This window comes from Parambassis ranga, chromosome 10, assembly GCF_900634625.1.
Source record: "Parambassis ranga chromosome 10, fParRan2.1, whole genome shotgun sequence".
In the NCBI taxonomy this organism is placed as follows: domain Eukaryota; kingdom Metazoa; phylum Chordata; class Actinopteri; family Ambassidae; genus Parambassis; species Parambassis ranga.
The window spans coordinates 19,709,977-19,732,680 of NC_041031.1; the positions used below are offsets into that span (position 1 = coordinate 19,709,977).

Here is a 22,704-nt window from a genome sequence, read left to right on the forward strand (position 1 = left end):
AGACTTCATTATTTCATTACGTGGTCACAAGGGCACTTCAGTCAGAGAGTGCAAATGAGCAGCAGCTTGAGTAACTATATCACAGAACTATAGAGCACTGTAAGTCCCTGATAGGAGGCATGAAGTGCAGCATAACGTAGAGACATAACAGAGGAGAGACCGAAGCAACAAACGTTCACTTTGAGCCTCGTGTCAGATCCTCTGACACTGCAGAAATAATTGGCACATTGTGAAGGGCACATATTTATGCCAGTTTAGCGGCGGACTGTCAGAGATGGATGGTGCTCTGCCTGCTGGTGACAGCCTCAGTTAAAGAGACCTCAGAATAGTGACTACTCAGGTTTTCCCAAACAATGAAGTGCTTGGATAAATTTGAGAGAAAAACAACTCCGTGGCGTGTCTGAGAAGGTTCTGACCTTCAAGCTCCTCCTAAAGATCACTCAAGCCCACTCTTCAAATCATGTTTTGCAGTTCATCTCCTGCTTAATACCTTATTCAGCCCCTTTTGACAACTGGCTTAGTTAGTTATTCAGCTCCCTGCCACTTATTGCGGCATCTGAATGAGAAGCCCAAGGCAGGTCATAAACAATGATTTCACAGAATGAGACCATTACTTTCCAGCAAGACAGATTTCTAAAACATTTCCAAGTATAATCACAATGTGTCGTTTGAATCTCCGTCTGTTTCAGATCAATGCTATTAGATCAAAGTAGTCTGGTGCCACAACATGCCCACCAGCATCTCATCTTTAGTGGAATCAGAGTGTCGAGCTCTCGGTTGAACGCGCCCTTGATTTTGCTGCTTGAAGACAACTTTTTAATAATGTGCATGTCTCCTCCCTGAGCCCTAACCACGAGTAAGTTAATGCTAGTGAACATAAAATTCTTTCTGAAACAGCTAGAAAGCCAAGAGACTACCTATTTTATACATGAAGAGGTAAGAGAGACCACAACCCTGTCATGATACTAAACCACAAAGTGAACCCCAATGTTACAGTGTGATGGGACACTCCAGTCCAAAGTGACAGCAAGTCACAACACAACTAACTGCTGGAGACACCAGTGGATAAGCAAATGTTTTCTTTCATGTAAAATTATGTTGTTGTTGATGATGTTTTTATCAATGGAGCCTGCTGCTTTTAAAGAAGGCTGAGATCTATACAACAGATTGAGCTCCCTATTGGTAAAATCTGGCTGTTCTGTGCTTAGCTTCATTGTTGGTCCTGATGGAGGTAATTCTCTGACAAGACCTCTTGTTCTTTTTGGGCTGAAATTTTCAGTTATTCTCCAATAAGTTTAAGGATAATTTTAGGTGGATTATTTACATAAATATAGATGTTGCTTCAGAGCTACTATTAGTGTGTTTAAGGTGTCTGATTTGATTACATGACTTCTGTAAAACCTGTCTCTGCAGTCCAGCTGCACTATGCAGCCACTGATTTTGGAGAGCTTCGGACGGGTGCACAGATGTTCAAAACATATTAACTCTTAGCGGTCTAGTTTGGTCAAAAACTTGCATTTAAATATAAATGAGACATGCCACAGAGGCAGGAGTGCATATGTTGAGCAATTAATGGAATTTCTGTGTGGATGTAGGTGCATCACTGGGGTATAAAAATCAGTTTTCAAGTGCTGCTTCACAGGAATGGATAAAAAAAAAGTCGAATTCTGATACTTTAATTAATTAACATGTTAGATTGACTATGAAGGATTTTTCACATCCCTCAGATTCTTGAGGAGGTAATGATTGGAAAAAAATGCCATTAAGCACATGAACACATGAGTTGGTACATTATGATGTGTATTAAGCTAAGCAACAACATTTCATACATTTTGTGAACTCCTGGTTACAGAGTGGCGTCATTCTGGTCACTTGTATGTTATTTCTGCTCCAGACAGGCTTCTTTATGGGAATGAGGCTGGACATTTGGGTGGACTGATAGTGTGTGTGTGTACTAGTGAAACTGGCTGAGGATCAGCAGACAAGGTGCCACAAATGTAATTCATTACTTTTATACCATTTCTCATTTTTCTTCTTTCTTCTTCCTCTTTTTAATTATTGTCTGAACATTGTTCAGTTGTTGTGTTTTTTTCTTTTTGGCTAAATTACTTGTGTGTAGAAAGAGATTATTAAAAAGGGATATGAAGTACATTATTCTGTTTTTGATTGTTTAAAAGAGAAACATGATTTATTAATAGAAGCTCTTAGAAAATGTGTTTTCAGATGTGGATTAGTGAGCATGAATTTTGTTAAGTCTCAAGATTCCTTCAATCATCAATATTTCATCATCGGTCTGCATGCTTATAAATCATCCGCAGGCTTGTCATTTGTTTCAGGGAGACCTTTGCAGATGTGCGCTTCCCCTGTTGATCATACTAACAAAGAACGCAACTGAGTAAACACATTCATGTAAAGTGTTATACGGAATTCACATATTTGGATTTGCGGGGATAAAACGCATTTATATTCTGGATCATGATCAGAGATTTCAGTGTGAGATTCACAGAATATCTGTTTAGTGTGAAAGCTGTTTAGTGTGACTGCCAGCATCCTGTGACTGAGCATGTGAGCGTGGAGTGAGCAGTGTGTGTGTGTGTGTGTGTGTGTAAACTGCAGACGGATTGTCCTCTGAACACAGCACGTCCAGCAACTTGGGCTGAATGAACAGCTCTGCATTCATTTCAGAATCATCAATTTGCACTGAGCTTAATGAACCCAGTGTGTAATTTTTTTTTTTAAACGTTCACTAAGAGAATTTCTCAGGTAAAACCAGCTGCCGCACGCATTGACACTTGTTCTGCGTGATTACGTTTGCTGCTTAACATGCGACATTACAACACACATGAGCAGCTTAGACTCAGTTGCTCCGTTCTGGCCTTAAACACTGATGCACTGACAACAGCTGGCAGCTTCCCTGGAAAATATCACCTACTGCTGCCCCCTTATTGGAGAGCCCAATATGAATATCTGTCCATCTGCACTGGCTAATCAAATACCAAGATAATGCAAATGACAGGAGAGGGTCACAACTCAACCCCACAGCCCTCTCACAGACTTAATATGTTTTCTATATGCTTACGTGAGCAGCTACACAGATATAAATATGGCTGGAATTTGGTCCTTTATTCTCATTTTCTTGCATCAGACAGACAGTCTGAGTGTTTAGTTTAATAATTTTTTACTTAGTTTAATCTTCTGTGTCTCACACAGATACTGAGTTGTTAGCTGTGAAGTACTTTGATTTGACATTTTTAAATTTTGTGACTAACACTTTTAAAGCTGAACAATCCGATAGTATTCTTTGTCTCCTGGTCTGCCTGGAGCTCTTGTGATTTCTATGTTAAGAAGACAGGGCAGTTCCCACGCTGTGAATACATAAAACGAGTCTGGCCTTGATTGCACTGACGTGTCTAGTCATGGCTGGGAGAATAACATAAGAGTTTATTTCTTTTCATCGTTATCGGATCGTCATTGGATATTTTAGAGGTTGGCGAGCTTGCTGGAGTTTTTATTATTTAAATAATGGTACAAATGCAGCTACAGAGGTGAGTTATATTAGATTTGATGCCAATTAGCAATATACTTCAGCTGTAAAAGGACGGTGAGGACATCAGCTCTCTAATGTTAGGATTTCAAAGTGACATGAGAAACTAACACATCTCAAAAAAAGCAGTCACCTGTGATCAAAAGTTGAGGCATCTTATTAAAAAAAACAACAAGGAAATTATTTAATATAAAAAGGAAAATCAAGGCAGCAAATGACTGCAGTGACAAAAAGGCTGAGAAGCTTTCAACATGCACTTAACTAACAGGATCATGATCAAAGAACAGGCAGCGTTAAATGTTTAACAGGTGATCAGCCGTTCGTTTCATGACACAGTTCCCTCAGTGATAATGTTTAAGTCACATGCATGATGAAGATTTTCAGTTTGTGACACAGCTTGAACCTGAACATCATGATTTTTTTGTTCCTGTCTTCTCCCACACATTTGTGATTTCAGACTTTAAAAATAAACAGCTGCCAATCTACAAATGTAACAGTAAATCATTTTACATCAGGGCACATTACTGTTCAAGTGTCCCAGCCTAATGTCTCGGCTTCAGAACAGCTATTACATGCAATCAGATGACACATCTCCAATGTCATGGTGCGATTTGATTTTCTGTATTTTTGGCTTTTAATACAGAACTCTCTTCTGCAGATGAGTCAAAGTGTTAAAGACACCCGTTGATGTTCTCTCACCATATTTCACTGGTGTTGCAAAGGACAGATCCATCATTTTAATTAAATTGCCTGTATTGCCTGTAGATTATTCCTCTGTGTGGCTGTGTAGTGTGAGTCTGTGATGGTGATTTGCAGATGCACATGATACTCTTCTAGCTATTTTTGTCACAAGGAGGAGCAATGTCAGCTATACATGGTAGAGCTGCGGACCGCTTTTGTTTTTGTTTACCGGTACTCTCTGCTTTGACCCTGCCACGACACAACATTGTTCGGGCCAAGATTTGATCCAACCGTTGTTTGGTGGTCAGCATGTCGGCCTCTCACACTGCAGGGCTACATAACAGAGAGGTAGTAATAGTGCAAGCTTTTTCCTTGAAGGGGGAAGTATATGCAGACATCATTAATATCAAGATCATTTAGTTCATTCAGCACAGCACTTAACTCCTTATGGAAACAAGCCAAAAGCATGTAATGTATATTTTAATGTGGAACTACATTTCAGGATGTATATTTTTAGGACTTGAGTTTAGGGGTTTAGCGGTTAAAAGCAGCACATTAGCTTCAGGGAAAGTGGATACCCAGTTTCCATTTGCTCACTTCGCTAGCTTCTGAATAAAAGGGGTGATCTCATAGGAACACTGGAGCAGGTCAAGTACGCAGTCTGTCAGATATTCAGGCCAGATGACAACATGTGTTGTAAAGTCTGTTTTTGCTCTCTTCAGTAACGTCTGTCCGTCCGTCTGTCTGCTGACATCTCTTTGAACTTCTGTCCTCTGGGGTTCACTCCTGGAAAAATAACAAAGGTCGGCCATATCTAACGCCTTAAACCATTTTGGCCCACGGTAGATCTTCAAAAGCTTCAAAGCACAGGAGTGACTTCTGACCTCACCGAGCATGCTCCTCTGATGCGGGACACGTTGGGCGGAGGAAACGTCGTGCTGCAGGGATCACATCTAAAACGCGCCGAGGTCTGGCCGAGGTGTGGGACAGCATGCGCTTTTAATGTGTGACCTGACTGCAGAGTGTGTCTGTGTGCGGTGTTGTGTGGGAATCCTAATTACCCACAGGAAAATACAACACAGTAACAACTGGTCATGGACCCCAACGACAGATTCTGACATTTCTGAGAAGGTCAGAGTTAATTACTGTGTGCGAATCCCCTCGCGGTGAGGGAACAAGAGGAGATTGTTTGTGTCAGAAAATGCTTCCAAATATGAATAAGAAGGTTAAAAACCTGATGGTACAAAGTTTCATAATGATAACTGATGTTTAATACTAAATACCACCTTAATCAGGAGGTGATTTAACACTACTGACGCGGAGCATCAATGATGGAGTGTACTCCGGCTAAACAAACATTGGTTTATTCTCATTGTATTGCACTGCTTTTTGACATTTATTATGAACTTAATTAAAAGTGCACCACACTTATTAACAACCATGCTGAAGGCTGCAGTTTATAATTAATTTCAACCCTGATAAATCGGTCTATTTCTTTTATGATTAATCAACTAATTCTTATGCAAAATGTCAGAAAATAATCAATACAATTTTTCTGAGCAAATCAATTAATTCAGCACTCATGAAAATGACTTTTGGAAATGAAATAAAATATGAGATAAAAAAAAGGCCTCAGTGAACAGAAAGGTACAAGAGAGACCGTCCCCGCAGGATCCATACCAGGAGACAGTAATGGTGATGCTAAAAATAGCATCACCATTACTCCTTTAGCAGAAACTCTTATTATTGTGTTGGAGGATATAAACTATTAAGAACCAGGAAGGTAAATTATTAATGGCTCCATGTGAATGGTTCCATTTTCCTAAAGCTGACACCATTAGTTATACATACACGTTTTGCGCGCAGAGTCCTCCACAAATAGCGAAGAGATGTCCTCATCCACTCCGGCCTCGTTTTTAGCGATGCAGGTGTAGGCACCAGTGTCCTCAAAGTGCACGTTGCTGATGTGCACCTCACTTCCATTAGCTTTGAGGAACATCAGAGAGAAAAACAGACATTAAAAAAAAATATAAAAAGGTAACTTCCATGGTTCCATCTTTAGTTCTCTAACAGGATGACGGGTGAAAGGTTTGTTTCAGGGAGAATTCCCACTACAAGTTCAAAGTAGGAAATGTGGCACATGTTGGTTTTGTAAGCACTGGGACAGGTTTATACTTTGTATTTCGTTTGAACCACATGAAAGGAAAACATCTGTTTTCTCTTAAAACTGGAGATTGTTTGATGCTAACGTTAAATAAAACACTGTTATGAATCTAACATGAGTCAATGTACTCATATTTCAAGGCCATACCAACATGTTTCATCATCATCCTCCTCCACCTCATCTCATGGGAAGCAGATGTGAACAAAACATCTGATGGTGCGACTATTTGTTATAAAGTTAGTAACACTGAACTTAAGAGTCAAACAAAAGACCATTGTTGATCAACCCAACAACACTTGATCCTTGAGCATGGTGTTAATACAAAGCTTTTAAAGCCTCTTTTTGCGTATGGTGGGACGCCAACCTTCCCTTTGCAACTTTGTATGCTTTAAATAGTTTGTGTGCTTAAGGTGGAGTTAGACACAGACCGAGTGACTTAGTAACGCTACAAGCCAGTAGTCATATATAACCAGGATGACTGTCTCTTGCATTGATGTGATTGAGATGTTATTATTTTTGCCTCATCTATCCCTGATTCATACATTGTTATGAGGAATATGCAGCATGTGGCAGCATGCAGTAAGCTGTAAACTGCTCTCTACCTTGCAGGGTGAGCTGTTTGGAGAGCTTGGTGGTGATGTCCATGCCGTTTTTGAGCCAGGCCAGATGTGGACTGGGGATCCCCTCAGCGTGGCAGCGCAGGCTGGCAGTGATGCCCGGCTCCCTGACTTGGCTCTCTGGGTAAACTCTGATGACAGGAGGAACTGAAATAGAAGACGGATGAAAGGTAAGGCAGAGAAATGAACAACTGCTGCTCTGCCTACATTCTTGTTCACATTGGTATCATTTGAAGAGCTATACAGCCTTATTGAACCAAAAGTTTTAGAGAAGATGCCAAGTCCTTAACTTATGGCTTTGAATTAGCATACACTCAACAGGACCGAGTGTATTTGCAACATTGCTGAATGCCTTTAGGTGAAAGTGCTCCATGAAGCCAAACAAATCAGTTAGATAAATAAGGGAGAGAACCTCTGTTCAGGGGTTATTGATTTTGTTTGGTAGCCATTGATTTTATGTAACCTTTTGTCAAGAAGGAGATGAGGGAGTAGAAGCAGAGAAAACAAAATGTGTGAGGAAAGAGGCCGTCTGAAAACTGAATGCTGTTTTCTTCTGAATGCAGACTTCACACACTCCTGATCACTGTGCCACTGTCATACTAGAGTTTCACTTGTTTACCTTACCCTGAAGCAAAAGTGTACAACTCTCCTACATATTGTACTTCCAAGAACCATAAATTAACATAAATCAATAAAACACACACAAATACATTAATAACATGCATTTATGCATTGGCTGGGAATATGCCACAAGTTTTGTTCCACACCCAGGGGCTAACTTGTTAAAGTGTTGCTCCACAAAACATGGAAAATATCAAAAGAAAGAATTTGAATAATCCTTTAAAGGAAGTCTTCTCTGACTAGTCTAACAATGATAAAACATTTCAAAATAGTTGATAGTTGTATCTCTGTGGAGTCGCTTCCACTGAAATGTTGACTGAAAGTTGGACAGTGACAATGAAGTGTTTATAGAGCGACGATCAAAAAGCAGCATGATTCATTCCACAACAAGCTGTCACATATAAGGATGACGACCTGGCACTGGTTTAAGTAGCGACATCAAATCTCTCTATCATGTTTTGAGCAATCCCTTTTGAGTCTGTGTGGCCCAAATCAGTGTCCTCTTTTTTTTTTTCCTGAAACAGACTTTAGAGACATGAGCGGAGGATGGAAGCGACAGCCTTGGCAGACGCAGAGAAGGCAGACGTGCTGGAGGGACCGTTTCCTGTGGGCACAGAGTTAGAGGAAGTCTTCACTCAGCCAGGTGAGTGAAAGGACCGAAGATTTCTGCCACGGCCATCTGGTAACCACGGCACTCCCGGGTTTTGGAGCTCACGTCAACCTGACTGCCAGCACTGTCCGCAGTGGGCTCTGTGGGTTCTTACGGCACTCAGGTTAGTTTACCAATCATGGTCTCACACACACACACACACACACCCCAACACCTCTCAGCCATAATAATGCAGAATGAATAGAACCCATGGAGACAATTATTGTGTACCATCGTTTGAGTGAAGATCATTACTCTCTCTTAATAACCTCACAGATGCCAACAGAAGCAGACTAAAGCGCCGTCTGTATTTCTGTATCTGAGCCACATGTTTTGTTTTGTCGTGTTGCATGTTTGCTGTGAATCCCTTTGTGATTGCTTTGTCCAATATGGACCCTGTGGCTGCTGCCATACATCACATCATACATCAAGATGTCTGTGCCTTCACAGGGTTTTTCCTGCACCAATATATTATATATTATTTGACAATGAACATATCCAAGTTTAAAAAAAAGGCATTTATCACGTAAACAAGAATCTAGTGCGGATGAGCATTGGTTGCTGTAATAGTTGATTTTTGTAAGTCAGTAAAAAGTGTCTTTGGTATTTGGACTGTGTGTGTGTAGGTGTGTGTGTGTGTGAGATAAGTATGGTATTTACCTTTGATTCTCACTCGAAACAATTGCAATAGCGTCTATTAATCAACAGCCGTACAGTGTTATACTTGATCTATCTACCTGAGTCCTTTAACATAGAGCTCACAGTGTTGTTGGTTGGTGTGCTGTAATAAAAACAATATTGATTTTAAAGGGCCTTTTTGCTGTCACTGGGGTACAGTAGATCGGCAAGGCAAGGCAAGGCAAGCTTTATTTATATAGCACCATTTATACACAAGGCAATTCAGAGTGCTTTACATGAGATGAAATCACAGAATAAAAACATTTTGAAACAATAACAACATAATCATAAAAACAATCAAATCATTAAAAAACATCAAATCAAATCAGGGTGATTAAATGAGAAGAGTGCAGTTAGGACAGAAGTCAAGAAATTAGGAGAACGCTGCAGTAAACAAATGTGTTTTCAGGCCTGACTTAAATAAAGTGACTGTCTGAGCAGACCTCAGGTGTTCAGCAAGGCTGTTCCACAGGTGAGGGGCAGAATAGCTGAATCCTGCTTCACTCTGTTTGGTTCTACCCTGGGTACACACAGTAGGCCTGTCCCTGATGATCTCAGGCATCTGGATGGTTCATAGGGAACCAATAAGTCCAGGATGTGTTTTGGTCCAAGACCATTCAGTGCTTTGTACACCGGGAGTAACGTTTTGAAATGTATCCTTTGACTCACAGGAAGCCAGCAGACACATGTTTTTATTCCATCATTTTTTCCTCTCTGCTTCAGGCGAGTGCTGGTGAAAGAAACCAGATAAGTGATTTGTATGTTACTCCACTGGCTGCTTTTTAAAAGTGCTGCTTAATGAATCCTGGTTAATACTGTCATCTATGCTTTCATTACATCACAGATCGATTACTAATACAGGAAGTTGTGTTCTTTCCTTCACATTTTAACGTCCACTGGTCCAAGATTCTCCTGAAAGATCTTGGATAATTTTCCCATCTCCACACTGGCTGTCTCTACATTTCAGATTTATTTTTAAGGTCTTTTAAGATTAAGATCACTTTCATTACATCACTAACTAGTCTCTTGTATGAGCCTGAATTCAGCATGAGATCTTCCAGCAGAGGCCCTTTGAGTTATTTACACGTTGACTCCAAAGATTCTCCGGCCTCAGTCCAGCATGCTCTGTTTCCTTGATTTAATTCTGTTAATGTACTAAAGGGCTGCATTCTTATGATGCTTTGTGTTGTTTAGAAATACATGAAGCCTTAATTATCTTTCACAGTTTTGTTGCCAGCCATGAGAGGTATGATTGTAATTATCTCATGAGCCTGTCTGTTTGTCTGTGCCTGTGTCATCATGGTGGAAATGTTGCCCTGGAGACATTTTGAAAAAGCCAGAGTGAGGCAGTCTGGAGTTGTTTGGCAGAAGTTTACATAACGTGTCCTCACACATTGTCACCAACTCCAAAAATAGCTTGTGATATTATTGTGGTCAAATCGCTTTTGTCAAAAAAGTTGATTGAATTATTATCTCTTTGTGAGAAAAGAATCCATGTGTGGCATTTTAAGAACATTTATACCTTTATAGTTTAATGCTTTTTAAATCCTTAAAATCTATTTGAAATCTGGTGTCAGAGGGGGTTTCGGGTAGTGATGATGATCAGGATCATCTCTGGCTGAAGCCTGTAGAGTGTATAGAAATATCCTCCGATGTTACTGAGGCTGATAGAAAATTGATAGCATGAGATTGAGCTCACATCTCGTCTCATACAGTTTTGGGGGTAAATGGCTTGTGTGATTTGAGAGGGTGGAACTGGTCGGTGATTTCAGCGAAAGGTCTCTGAGCTATGATCCGATCATAGCAGGTAACACCACAGTGGGAGTCAGATGGCTTACAGTAAAAGAATGTGTGCAGTGTGTAGAGGTTTAATTACAGCACAGGTAAGAGCAGGACTAATCAGTGCTGTGAACAGCTCAGCAGAGGCTGCACTCAGCCAGAGCGGAGGAAGCTGCAATTGAATCCTTAGTAGATTCCACGGACCTAATTTGACCAAACATCTGTGATAGGAGGGGTCCAGCCCAGTTTCCTCAAACTGTTTTTTTTTACTCACCATCTGCACAACATGAATACATAATTTACCGTGTTGGCAAACATTGTTGAAATCTGTGAATGAAAACTAGGTGTATTGAGAAAGAAAGTTGTGCCTGAAGGGAACTTTTCAGAAGACTCTGTGCTACTTTTGAAACCCGAAAATTGTTGGCAGTTTTAAAAAGAATCACCTTTTATTATAGCTAAAAACTTTAAGAACAGACTTTCAATTTCAGTGGAAAATATATTCAAGTCTAAAAAAATTCAAGTCATATTTAATCAAAACCACATTGTTTTTTTACATTGCTGTTAATGGCTTATGATCCCAAGATTATGCAAGAATGAAGTCCTGCAACAGGAGAGCCATTAGTGCTCTCATGCAGCCAGCTGCCACATGACAAATGTATGTAGTGACTGGTTAATCTGTAGGTTTTCTTCAGTTAATTTGATAAGATTACAGTGAAAAGCATATTATGTAAAGGGCCTGATATACATGTATCTGAACACAATATCTAGCTCAGTGATCCCCACTGTGTGTCTCTGACACCTGTCTGTCATTTTCAGGCCACTGCTGATCGTTGTGTTGGAAGGGCCAAGTTCCATCAAGGTTGCTGTAATTCCCACTGGAGGCCCACAGAGCTCAATAAAGGTCATTCTCTAGTTAAAGGCTCATTATTTGAGGGGAAAAAAGCTCATGTTACTTAATTCCCTCTGTGAGTGAGTATGTTGGAGAGAAAGTCCATCCTGCGCTGCTGTAAGTGCTATTAGAACTCCAGCTGGCCACTGATAGAGGTCAATAATGTGGCCTAAATTATTAAATGACCCCCTAAGTTAGATCGGAAGAATTAAAATGTAGAAAGCCAGCAGTGTAATTGATTTAGAGAAAGTTTAGTGTGAGTGTAAATTAAAATGTTGAACTTCGACATTAAAATAACTGAATGTTAGATTTAATGTACGTAATTAAGTTGAAAATAAATGTAGCAGATATTATCAGGAGGATTAGTGTTAGTGTAAGATAAGTGCTGCTGGCAATTACCTAAATAGAAAGCGTTTTTTTTTTCACGAGCTACAGTGAGTGAGTCGAGGTGAGTCGAAGTAAACAAATTACTGAAAGTATAGCACAATAGAGTGATGAGTGTTCAATAAGAAATTAGAGCATGCAGTTTCAAGCTTTTTGCTTCAAAATTGTCATTAGCAGCAGGTGAAGGTGAATCAATTTAATATGCCAGAGAAGGAATTACTGTACATAGCCCATCATTTACCATATGCATAAAGAACCCCTCCATATTGACATATATAACAGTAAACAGTATAAAAGTAGTTGCACATCCAAGGTAAGAAATTTCGCACCAAAGTTTTGTTAACAATATTCAGATTAAGAGATTAATAGTTAATGTCCTCCCTTTCAGTTCAGTTGTTTGTAACTATGTTCAACCTGCATGAGTGACTTAAAAAGATCTCAGGTTATTTACATGACGTTGGATAAGCGGGTGTTGATGTGTGTTGATCTTACAGACCAGTTGTTTGTAGATTTAAAATTTCTGCTAATGACAGCAGCTTCAAACTCACGATCTTACCAGTCAAAAAAAAAAAAGTTTGTTGTTCATACTACTTTGACATTGTCCTTTGGTGTACAGGTGTGTACTTTGTTCGTGTGTGCAAATCGCCATTTTCTTTGCCCGGGCAGTTGTATAAAAAAAAAAAAAGGGACGAGTCGGGCTGTGGGATTTTTCAGCTCAAAACTCTATTCAGACAAGATGTGAGAGAAGTTGCATTCTGATGTGTTTCTGAGAGTGTCAGGAGAGCCACTGCCAGGAGAATGTGACACAGCAGGGCTGACAGCTCCATCATAGAGCTCCCCAGCCAGTCGTCAATCACTCAGCAAGGCTCCCGTCGGCTGTGGCGCTGTTGAAGATGAGCAGGGAGGCAGACGCATACACACACACAAGGCACGGAGCACGCAAACACCATGGCAGGAGACCACTTCACCATCACACGACTGGGGGACTTCCAACTAAGCCTGGCACACTTGTTATGACTCTTCAATCAAATTGAACTTGTGGCTGTTGCTAAAAAACAAAACAAAAAAAAAGCCCTTGCTGGTCATAACCATCAGATGGTGAGAGCTGACAAGCTACTATAGACAACACATAGATGATCCTGTGCAGATATACACGACCGTAAAATACTGTCTGCACTCCGTGACAAACATGCACACACCATGATGAAAGTTTCTTCACTCGGCTGTGATTGCTCTCACCTGAGCTTCACACTTCCTGTGGAGATGTGGGAGTAATCCAGCTTTGCTCTTTAAACATATGTTTTCTAACTTTCTTGTATAGCTCTTTGTTTAATTATATGCAGTAATGAAGGTTTTTTTTAATATCAATGTGAAATTTATTAATTGTCATGTATTTTTATCTTTTATAAAAATTTAAAAACTAGTGTTAAAATGAATTTTATATGCAGTCAGATTCAGATTTAGCACTTGAAGAAATGTTTTAAGGAGGTATGTATTTTTTTAAAGTGTTTTAAAGCTCGCCTTGTGTTTAAAATGACATTTTATAGCAGTAAAGGACTTTGGTATTTCCTTTTGTTCTCTAAGTTGAAGTTCAGCTACCTGAATGCACAAGGAGTGCTACTAAAACGTACTTCTATACTCTGTTATACTCCGTTTATCCTGGTTTGGTGATCATAACGTTTGCATCCAGTAGCCCCAAAGCTTTCCTTTACACCACCAGTCATCCGTGCGATGTGCAACACAGCCCAGCACCATTCATTCATGTTGTGTGACTCTCGACTCTTCCTCTTCTTTAGAGTGTCTTAGACCCATACAAGTGGTCCCATTTGAGTCTTGTATTGCACTGTTAAGTAATGAATGGGAAGTTCTGGGGCAGGCAGCAAGCAGTGAAGGTAAATAGTGTTTATTTACACCAGCATTACTACCAACATTGTAATGATGTTGGCGTTTAACTGGCAAATTTCCCCGTCAATGCCTATTACATAAAAAGGCTCCGCACTTGGGTACAGACCAGGCAGCTTTGTAGTCACTCATGTCCTTTTCAAACTCTGTCTGAGCTGCTCTTCAGCTCCTACGTGCAGCAACACTCAGACCCTTTTTCTCCATGAAATCCAGTAACATGCAGGCAACCTTTGGATTCTTCAGCATAAACTACAACACAATAGCAGTCAGCAGGGGGGCCTGTGAGTGCTCACAGATCCACACATCCAGCAGCAGCAGCAGGAAAAAAAGAGACTGTTCAGTTTAAATCAGGAATTCTGGTTACAGAGCTGTCAGTGTTTTGAGGTAAGCTTCACCTTGAGCTTTGGTGCTTTCCTACCAGACAGAAGACAGTTCAGGCCCTCATGGTCAGCACACCAACACCCTCCCTCTGCCTGCCAGTCTGCAGCAAACCTTAAGGCTCACAACAGGGCCCCAAGGGGGTAGGTCCACCAAAACATGTCTGTGAATCCTACTTAGTTTTTGTTGTTTGTGTAGTTAAGAGACACCAGACAAGAGTCTAAACAAACATTTTTGTAATTAAAGGACAAGAATATACAGTACTGCCAAGTAAACACATTTTTATAATTGTTACATTTTGCCCTTTAATAATACTCCGATTTGTGTTTTTTAGTAAAACATGTAGCTCTCCAGGTAGAAAACTAAGTGTATTTTTCTCCAGCAGTTGAGTGTATTTGCGAAATCAAAACAAGACTTTATTTAATTTAATTTACCCCCAAACAACTATTTGTTTTCGGCTAAAGTGGCTGTGAGAGTGGACAGACTTTGCAGCCACAGTATAAATGAAATGCAACTCTATTGATTCCCTTCGGGGTCATCACAACAAAGAGTGGGAGGAAAAACAGGGGTACAGATACAACAGACTTACAATAACAAATAAGCAAAATGTCTTCATTAAGATGATGCAGATTCTACAAAGAGGCTGGCTGTCGATAAAAGCATGTCTATAAATCCACGAGGGACATTTTGATGAGTGGAGATCAAACCAAAACTCCTTAATGATCCTTCACACACACAGTCTCTGCTCTGAATCAAAACTTTTCTTTAAATGCACAGAAAAGTTGCAAACTTCTGAATATATTTAGCTCTCTTGTGGCCTCGGAATGATGGACAGCATTCTGATTCCTGTTTCCTAGGATTAGCCCATTTCAGCTGTTGCCTAATTGAGTTTTAAAAAATCTCAGTAGCCATGGTGGAGGTGATAGCAGGTCCCCTGAGACTCCACCCAGACTAAGAATGTGAAGCTTACAGTCTTCAGTAAAAAGGTCATCTGGAAGTTACAGTATTAATTACAACTAAAAGTCACTGGTCTCATGAGAGTCAGGCTTTTTCTATATACACAGCACTGCATATAATAAGACTGGTATATTATTGCAATTAACCCTTCAGTAATCTTTTAAAGGAATGATAATGGACCAACTGTCTGTCAAATGTAATGAAGTTCTTTCTGCAGCTCATCAGAATAAGAATAGAAGTTCGTAACCTTTGACCTCTCCATACTCCGTTTCAGCATTCACACATAGAGCTGTTTTTACTCTTTACTTTCTTTTGACACCTTGTTTCTGCTCTTTTTTTCTGCAGTAATTAAACAGTACAAGGGTGCATAGATGCTAGTGGGTATGTTATGGCATTTGTTTTTGGTATCTTGAGTCAATGGAAAGAGTGTCTGACTCAGCTGAAGAACACTTATGATGCACATCGTGTCAGGGCACCTACTTCTGCTGCTAAAACATTTGTATTGTCCTACCTCCGGTTTCATATATATTTACTTAAAACATGTACATATGTGATCCAGCGTTAAATTGCCCTTTAGCACAGCAGCGTCATTAGCCTGGGCTTAGGCTTTTGTAATGATCACCTGGCCCCATATTCACCATCTTTTTTGCTCTGATTTTTGGTCTCTACCTGCTGCTCCTGAATGTTCCACTAGGTAGCTGCTAACTATGTCTGACGCTGAGCAGGACGTTTGCAGTGCTGTTTTACTCTACAACAAAACTCTCTGTGAGTCGTCCATGTTACTTTCATATAGACTTTAGTTGGTTAACCACAGTTACTCAGTAAAACCCTACTTCTTAATTGAAGGTAGTAACAAGAAACCTTGCAGGTTTCTTTCAAGGCATACGTGAGGTCAGTTCTAAAACAGCAAAGCTGTTTTGTGCAGTTGGCATGTTGATCACTATTTCCTGAGAGCCGCATGGTGTCACTCAGCCTACCCATTTATTTGCAAACACCTCCATTAATAAGAAGCACCCTCCACAAGCATTCACAGAGCCACTCTCTTTTGAAGTGTTGCTGGAGAGGGACTCTTTTGGAAAGGACCATTATTGTCCCAGGAATAACTACTTACAGTAATAAAAAAGCATATTTTCTGAAAAGTGGATTTGTGTTTCGTTTTGTTTATTTCAGAAACCAATTACCGGCTCCACATACAGAATTTCCGCTATTTGAGAAACCCGTATCATAGCAGAAACAACACAGCACTGAAGAGAAAATTATCTTACCGTTCACTCTCAGAATGTGAGTCTGGAACAGTTTGTCGTATCCATCAGCATGGCAGGTATAGTTGCCCATATGAGTTGTGGTCACCTTGGTGATGTACAGTGAGCCATCATCCCCAAAATCCTACCAGACATAAAGGAAGAAAAAAAAAGAGCTTTAATCACTTAGTAAGCAGCAGTTGTGTTTAAAAGCATTTAGAGCTGGAAATGAACAGACTCAATGGAAATGCAGCAAGCCTGTGATGTGCAGATGAGAATCTTTTATAGAACAAGAAATGAAAACAATCACAGCCATTCAAAAAAGGCACATTGTGGAGCCAGTGCCCATCAATCTAAGTCAAGAAGTTGAAGCCATTTAATGCCACAAAGAAAAACAACTGAGGAAAATAACTGTCAGAGTTAGAAGAATTGTTTCCTGGTGTGTGTCATTTTTTTAATCAGAGGAAAGTCGGTGATCTGATGGAAAGGCACTGAGGCTACGATTGATTAGTGTAGAAATTACACCATGTTAGCTGCTTTTAGGAAAATACAATGTGGAAGCCACAATCAAAATAACCCCTGCTGCTCATTGAACATGTCATCATCCCTAAAAAAAAAAAAAAAAAAAAAAAAAAAGGCAGAAATACGTCCCTTTGGTTAACATGCAAGTCCCACACATACACAAAAACAATCCCCATGTGGCCCAGTTAAAGGAAAACAAAAATTAAGCAGAAACGTATCCATGATTGTGTAGAGCAACTAAAACATGATTAATTCATGCTGTGTCCTGATAATTAAGCCAGAAGACACACAAAAAAAAGGATGCTGGACAAGATGGCCGAGGCAGCAAACAGCAGAATAAATTGTTCAAGCTGCAGCACAGAAAGAAGCCCCCAAAGCTAATGAGCCCATTGATAGTGTGCTGATGTGATGAATCTGTCTGGCAAAGAGTGAATGTCTGCCACCTTGTTAAAACCACACTGCTATAAAAAGTCGTCTACATAGGACACTGTAATGAGTTTTTGTATTATGTAGATCCTTAGAGGTATATTATAGTCTTGTAAAGTAAATGATCTAAATAAAGGGAGGTGCTGATCTTTTTCTGGTTTGCACCATTTAAAAAAGAATTCCCCTTTTCTGCTACATGCAAATTTAACAAGAGATGCATTAAATGTCTTTTGACCTGAAAATAATAACCATACAGTACATGAGGTTTTATTGAGAATAGTCTGGTGTGGCTCTGATGCTGTATTGAGTGGGAGCAAGCATGCATTTCACAGTGTTTCAGGAAGACTGTACAATGTGTAGTTACAGTTTGTAACCAAGCAGCATGGAGGCCAGTGTTCATGTACGGCCTCATGCAATGTGGGACTGTTGAACCTAAATACACCTCACTGCTCTGTGTGAAAGGTGGAATGAATGAACTCTGATTGTGCCGTGCAGAATTAGCAGTGAAAGGGGCTTACTGTATTTGTTTGTTTAATATTGTTTTATGTCATTATGTGTGTCTATATGGGTCTCATGTTTATACTGCTGCCTATTAGAGCTGGATGATAACTACCTTGAACCCTTTCTCATAACAAAAATCGCCATTACTACTATTTGTGCCATGTTACTGTATTGAAGGGTAATAAATCATTAGATTACTTAGTCATTTCTCTGGGATCTATGTTTCCAATAATTGTTTTTTAGTCTAAAAATGGACAAAGATAAAATAATACGTCGTCACATTAGCAGTGACATGGTGAATATAAACACTGAATCTTCAGGGTCTACCTATACTCACAATGATAGAAACTTTGCAATGCAGAGCAGCTTTTGCTGTAATGTTCTGGCACCGAGCCTTCATTAGAGGTTTCGTGAGTGCCACCTAACTTGATGAGGGCCAACAGCCGAGGCGGGTTCAGTCTTGATTGCTGCCGTGCATTAAAAAAATCATTCAAATGTCTCTTAGCAGTATGAACTGTTGCTCTTAAAGTCCAAGGGTCTGCATTGATGCTTCTTGTTTCTAATAGCTGGACACAGGATTCTTGTGTTATAAAAAGTCTTAAGCATAATTTAAAGTCAGAAGTGTTTACAACAAGAAAGGTGCCAAAGGTGACTGATTAAATACCTTTTAACATTTGGATCACATCTTTGCAGCTTTCCATCTTGGCATTGAGCTACACACAAGCAAGAAAAGTCAGCCGTGGTGTTTACAGGCATGCAGTGTGTTTATCAGTTCGTCCCGGTGTGCTCCGATCTAACTCACGAGCTCGGTAACGGCTCGGACAGAGTGAAGCATCAGAGCTCCACAATATGAGGGGAAATCGATGGTGCGTTTTGGCCCCTTGGGCTGAGAGCATATTGTGTCACCTTCTTAAATGAAAAATGAATGGGGGGAGAAATGAAACTCAGAGGGGTGGAACGAGCCACAGCGGAGGCTGTCTACATGATTCCTCCACCTCACCTCACCACCCTCACCTCAGCTATCAACAGCACCCAGCACCCAGCTCTCTGCAGACAAGGCAGGCAAGGGTAGGACTACTCACAGGGAAGGGAGACAAGGGCAGGTAGAGGTGGATTTACAAATAGGCCATGGCCCTCAAGAAACTATAATTAATAAAGCTGTCACTACCGGGTCACCTCTGAAGTGACACCGTAGAACCACCTCACTGTACGGCTAACCCCCCCGGTGGTGACAAGGCATTTCAGAAAAAAAGCCTTTGAAGAAGTTTCCTTCCTGGTTTTCATAAAACTTTGTCACAGCAGTGTGTGTATGAGTAAGGATTCCCTCCAGTGGACGGATGTTTTGTTTTGTTTTTCCTACCATGAAAAGCCATTAAGGAAATGTAGCTAAAAATAAGCAGACATGCACACCATGCAAACACGTTTTAGCTTTATGAGTCAATGTTTCATGTGCTGCTGCCACTAAAGTGCAGGTAAATGGTAATTTATTTGTTGTTCATGGCATAGAAAGTGACATTTATAAAAGCTACATGTGCTTTCTTAGAAACATATAATGTGGCTAATGCAAAACATGTACATACAGTATGGTATGCTCTTAAAGAAAGTCCTTCACCATAGATCTCCAAATTTACAGCATAAAATACCCAGTACAGAAAAAACGTTTTGTTGTCTTGTTCTTTTAAAACCATCTAATGTTGTGTTTTCTGTAATCAGTTTTAGAATGTATGATTGGGATGGCATGCATCTGTTGCAGGCACTTTGCAAGCATTGTGGGCCTTTTGTGAATGGAATGGAGAGAGTGATGCAGTTCCAGTTGATTGAAACTGAATAAAAACACCCTACCTGTGATGGGATCTGTTAGGGAAAAAACAGAAGTCAGACATTTAGAGGTTTAGATCATTCACAGCTTTGAGGTATCAGAAACATCATTCTGCAGGATGTAAAAAAACATATCCTGAATATGAATTCAAACTTAACAGTTAGTGAGCTGCTTTATTTTCATTAGCCCTTCTTACATCATCATCAGTGGTTAACTTATATTTTTATCTTGGCTGAATGGCATAGAAACGCGTCCTCTCCTACACAAACCCATAGACATGTGGCCAGAGAACGATGCTGCTGTTCTGTTTTCAAGGACTGAAGTATCGACCTCATGTTGTGTTGTTCTAGTGAGGACAGGTTGATGAATCGCTACATAATGCCTTGATCAGGTATCTCTAATGCTAACAAGTTTGCTAGTAGATAAGTAGGCAACCTGACAGAAGGCACAAAGAGTACTTATTACAGGGTGGTGTTAAACTCCTGTGACTGCTCAGTTGTAACATTCTGTGGTTTGCTCCTTCTGAAGTTCAGCACTTTATGTATAACAGCTCAATGCCATGGATACAGTTCTAAAGCATATAATCCAATCTGAGTCCAGTAAATTTCACCTGAAATCAATATTTCTTCTTTAGTAAGAAGTGATAAATATCCATGCATTAAACACGATAATATGGTGTGAGCAGGTCATTAAAGTTCATCCCTTCAGGTTGATGAAGATCCACATCCTCCTGTCGGGGTTACTGCCCATACATAACATCCACTGCCTGGCCCACTGCAGCTTCAGTCCGTATACTAATAGCCTAATTTCATGTATGTTAACTGTAGCTTTCCCAGTATGCAGCAAAGGGACAGCATTATGATGTGCACATGTGAAGCAGCAAATGAAAAGAATAATTCCAACTGCACCAAGCAGGGCTCATCCCCACAGAGTCATGCATCAGTCTAAGGTCCTTCTGATCTGTCTCTAAGATTAAAAAAGGGGTAATCGTTTCTTTGCATCTGTGTGAAGGTTAGTACAGTGTAGTTTAAAGCACGTGTGGTCTAAGCTCCATGGCCACATGAGAAGAAAAAAATCTTGATAAAAGTTAAAAAACATGTTAAAAAACAGGCAGATTCATGTCTTATCTGCAAGAAGCTCGATATAATCATCCACCTGACACTGCACAGAACGAATGCTAACACCAGTTCACACTGATCAGAGCTGAATGATATTATATATCACATCATACATTTAATGTTTCATACTGTACAGCTCCACTATATAGAAATAATGAGAAAACTTACACCAGCATACCACCCTTAGCTTAGATAACAACACCTATTCCAAAGGACAAGATAAGAAAGCGGTAGAAAGATTCAGCTGTGATTGGGCTGTTTCCCATTTTATCTCTTCCAGTTGAAGCTGCAGTGTCTATTTTTGACTATATCATATTTTTTATGATTCATCCTAAAGATTTTGGAACCAAGTCAAAAATATTTTTTCATCATCAACTTTGATGTTTTGGAGTTTAACTTTTTTTTTTACCACAAACTTTTTTTTTTCTCCTAATATAAAATACACTTTTCATCCAACTAATGCTGGAACCCCGGAGTCATCCATCCACAGACACACACATGGATGTACTGTATACACACAAACACAGTACACGACTGTGTCTTTGGCTTGGCCACTCAGGGAGGATTGAAATACTGACAGCCATGGATGATGATGCAATAGCCAGAAACTGTCAACTTCATGGAATTACAGTAAGCTGCTTTGTCAAAATTTAGAGAGGCTCTATTGAACTCCAGGATTGGAGCGGACCCACTGGGATTAATGTGCAAATCACTAAGCCTGAATGTCGAGAAAAATTTCAAAAAAAATTAAAAAAAAAAAAACAAGTTCTAAACTGGGGAGGCCTGCGAGATTACACTGCGTAAACCTCCCATGTGTACTCACAGTAATATGAGTCTAATTAAAGCTGGCATTGGATGCCTACAAATATTAACAGCCAGCAATTATGCAGAAATTGTCTGCAAGGCAATTTAGAATGGGTTTGGTGGATGCCAGGTGCAGACGGGATCCATTCTTGTGTCTGGAAAGAACAACAATGATTGACTACAACTCTGAGAGCCAAAAATAAATCTGGATTAAGCTGTGTCCCACTGGTAGTTCCCGGCTGGTGCAGCCTGGTTTGCACAGTGTTGTGCTGAATCACAGGAGGCACTGATTCACTCATGGTGTGTGGAGTCTGGAGGTGATCTGTGCACCAGCAGAAGTTATAAAAAATGTAATCTGAGGGCCTAAAAATATCACGTTCTCAAAGTCTTACTAAGTTTAATGACAGCATCAAACCAGTAATATGAAGACTCCGGGTTATCAGCATGGTTTGAGGTTAATACAATTGTTGGTGATTGTGTGCTAAAACATTTCAAATCTGTTTTCTCTGTGATTTTCAGCTATGGGTTCTCTGCACCAACATGAAATTTTGATAGTCTCTGTAGGAGTGCAGTGGTTTTAAACCACAAGAGGCCAAGCTTTGATTGATTACCAACACAGTAGGGTCTTCTCCCCAGCCTCACAGTAAGATAAAAAATTAAACTGCAGCATATGAAAAAGTGAGAACAAACGTTTTTTTTTATATACTTGTAGTGCGAAGTCACAGCAATATTCTACAAATTTTACGTATAATTGCAACTATTGATGTGTGTGAAGGTGTTTTTTTTTTTTTTTTTTTTGCTTTAACGGCATCATCTGACAGCAGGTGCTTTCATCCCTGAGCTGACATTTGAAATAAAAACACACACCTGAACAAACTCTGATATTAGTCACAGTGAGCAAAGTGCAGACAAAGACCACCCCTGGTCAGGACACCAAACTCCACTGTGTGTCTTCAGGTGATAGCAGGAGATGAAACAAAAATTATACTTGTATTGAATTTTTAAAAAATAAATAAGTCAAACAGTTCAT

The 22,704-nt window shown here is 39.9% G+C and overlaps 1 protein-coding gene across 2 annotated transcripts in view; it reads right to left on the minus strand.

The window, feature by feature from the left end:
* fstl5 (follistatin-like 5) overlaps positions 1–22,704 on the minus strand; it is a 130,293-nt gene that overhangs the window by 24,853 nt on the left and 82,736 nt on the right. The window contains exons 8-11 of one of the 2 annotated variants that reach the window (XM_028416325.1): positions 19,776–19,787; positions 16,509–16,629; positions 6,992–7,153; positions 6,077–6,211 (exon numbers count right to left, since the gene is read on the minus strand). In XM_028416325.1, the coding sequence (XP_028272126.1) occupies positions 6,077–6,211; positions 6,992–7,153; positions 16,509–16,629; positions 19,776–19,787 (430 nt within the window). The remainder of the gene's footprint in view (positions 1–6,076; positions 6,212–6,991; positions 7,154–16,508; positions 16,630–19,775; positions 19,788–22,704) is intronic. The other variant, XM_028416326.1, reaches the window with a different exon arrangement.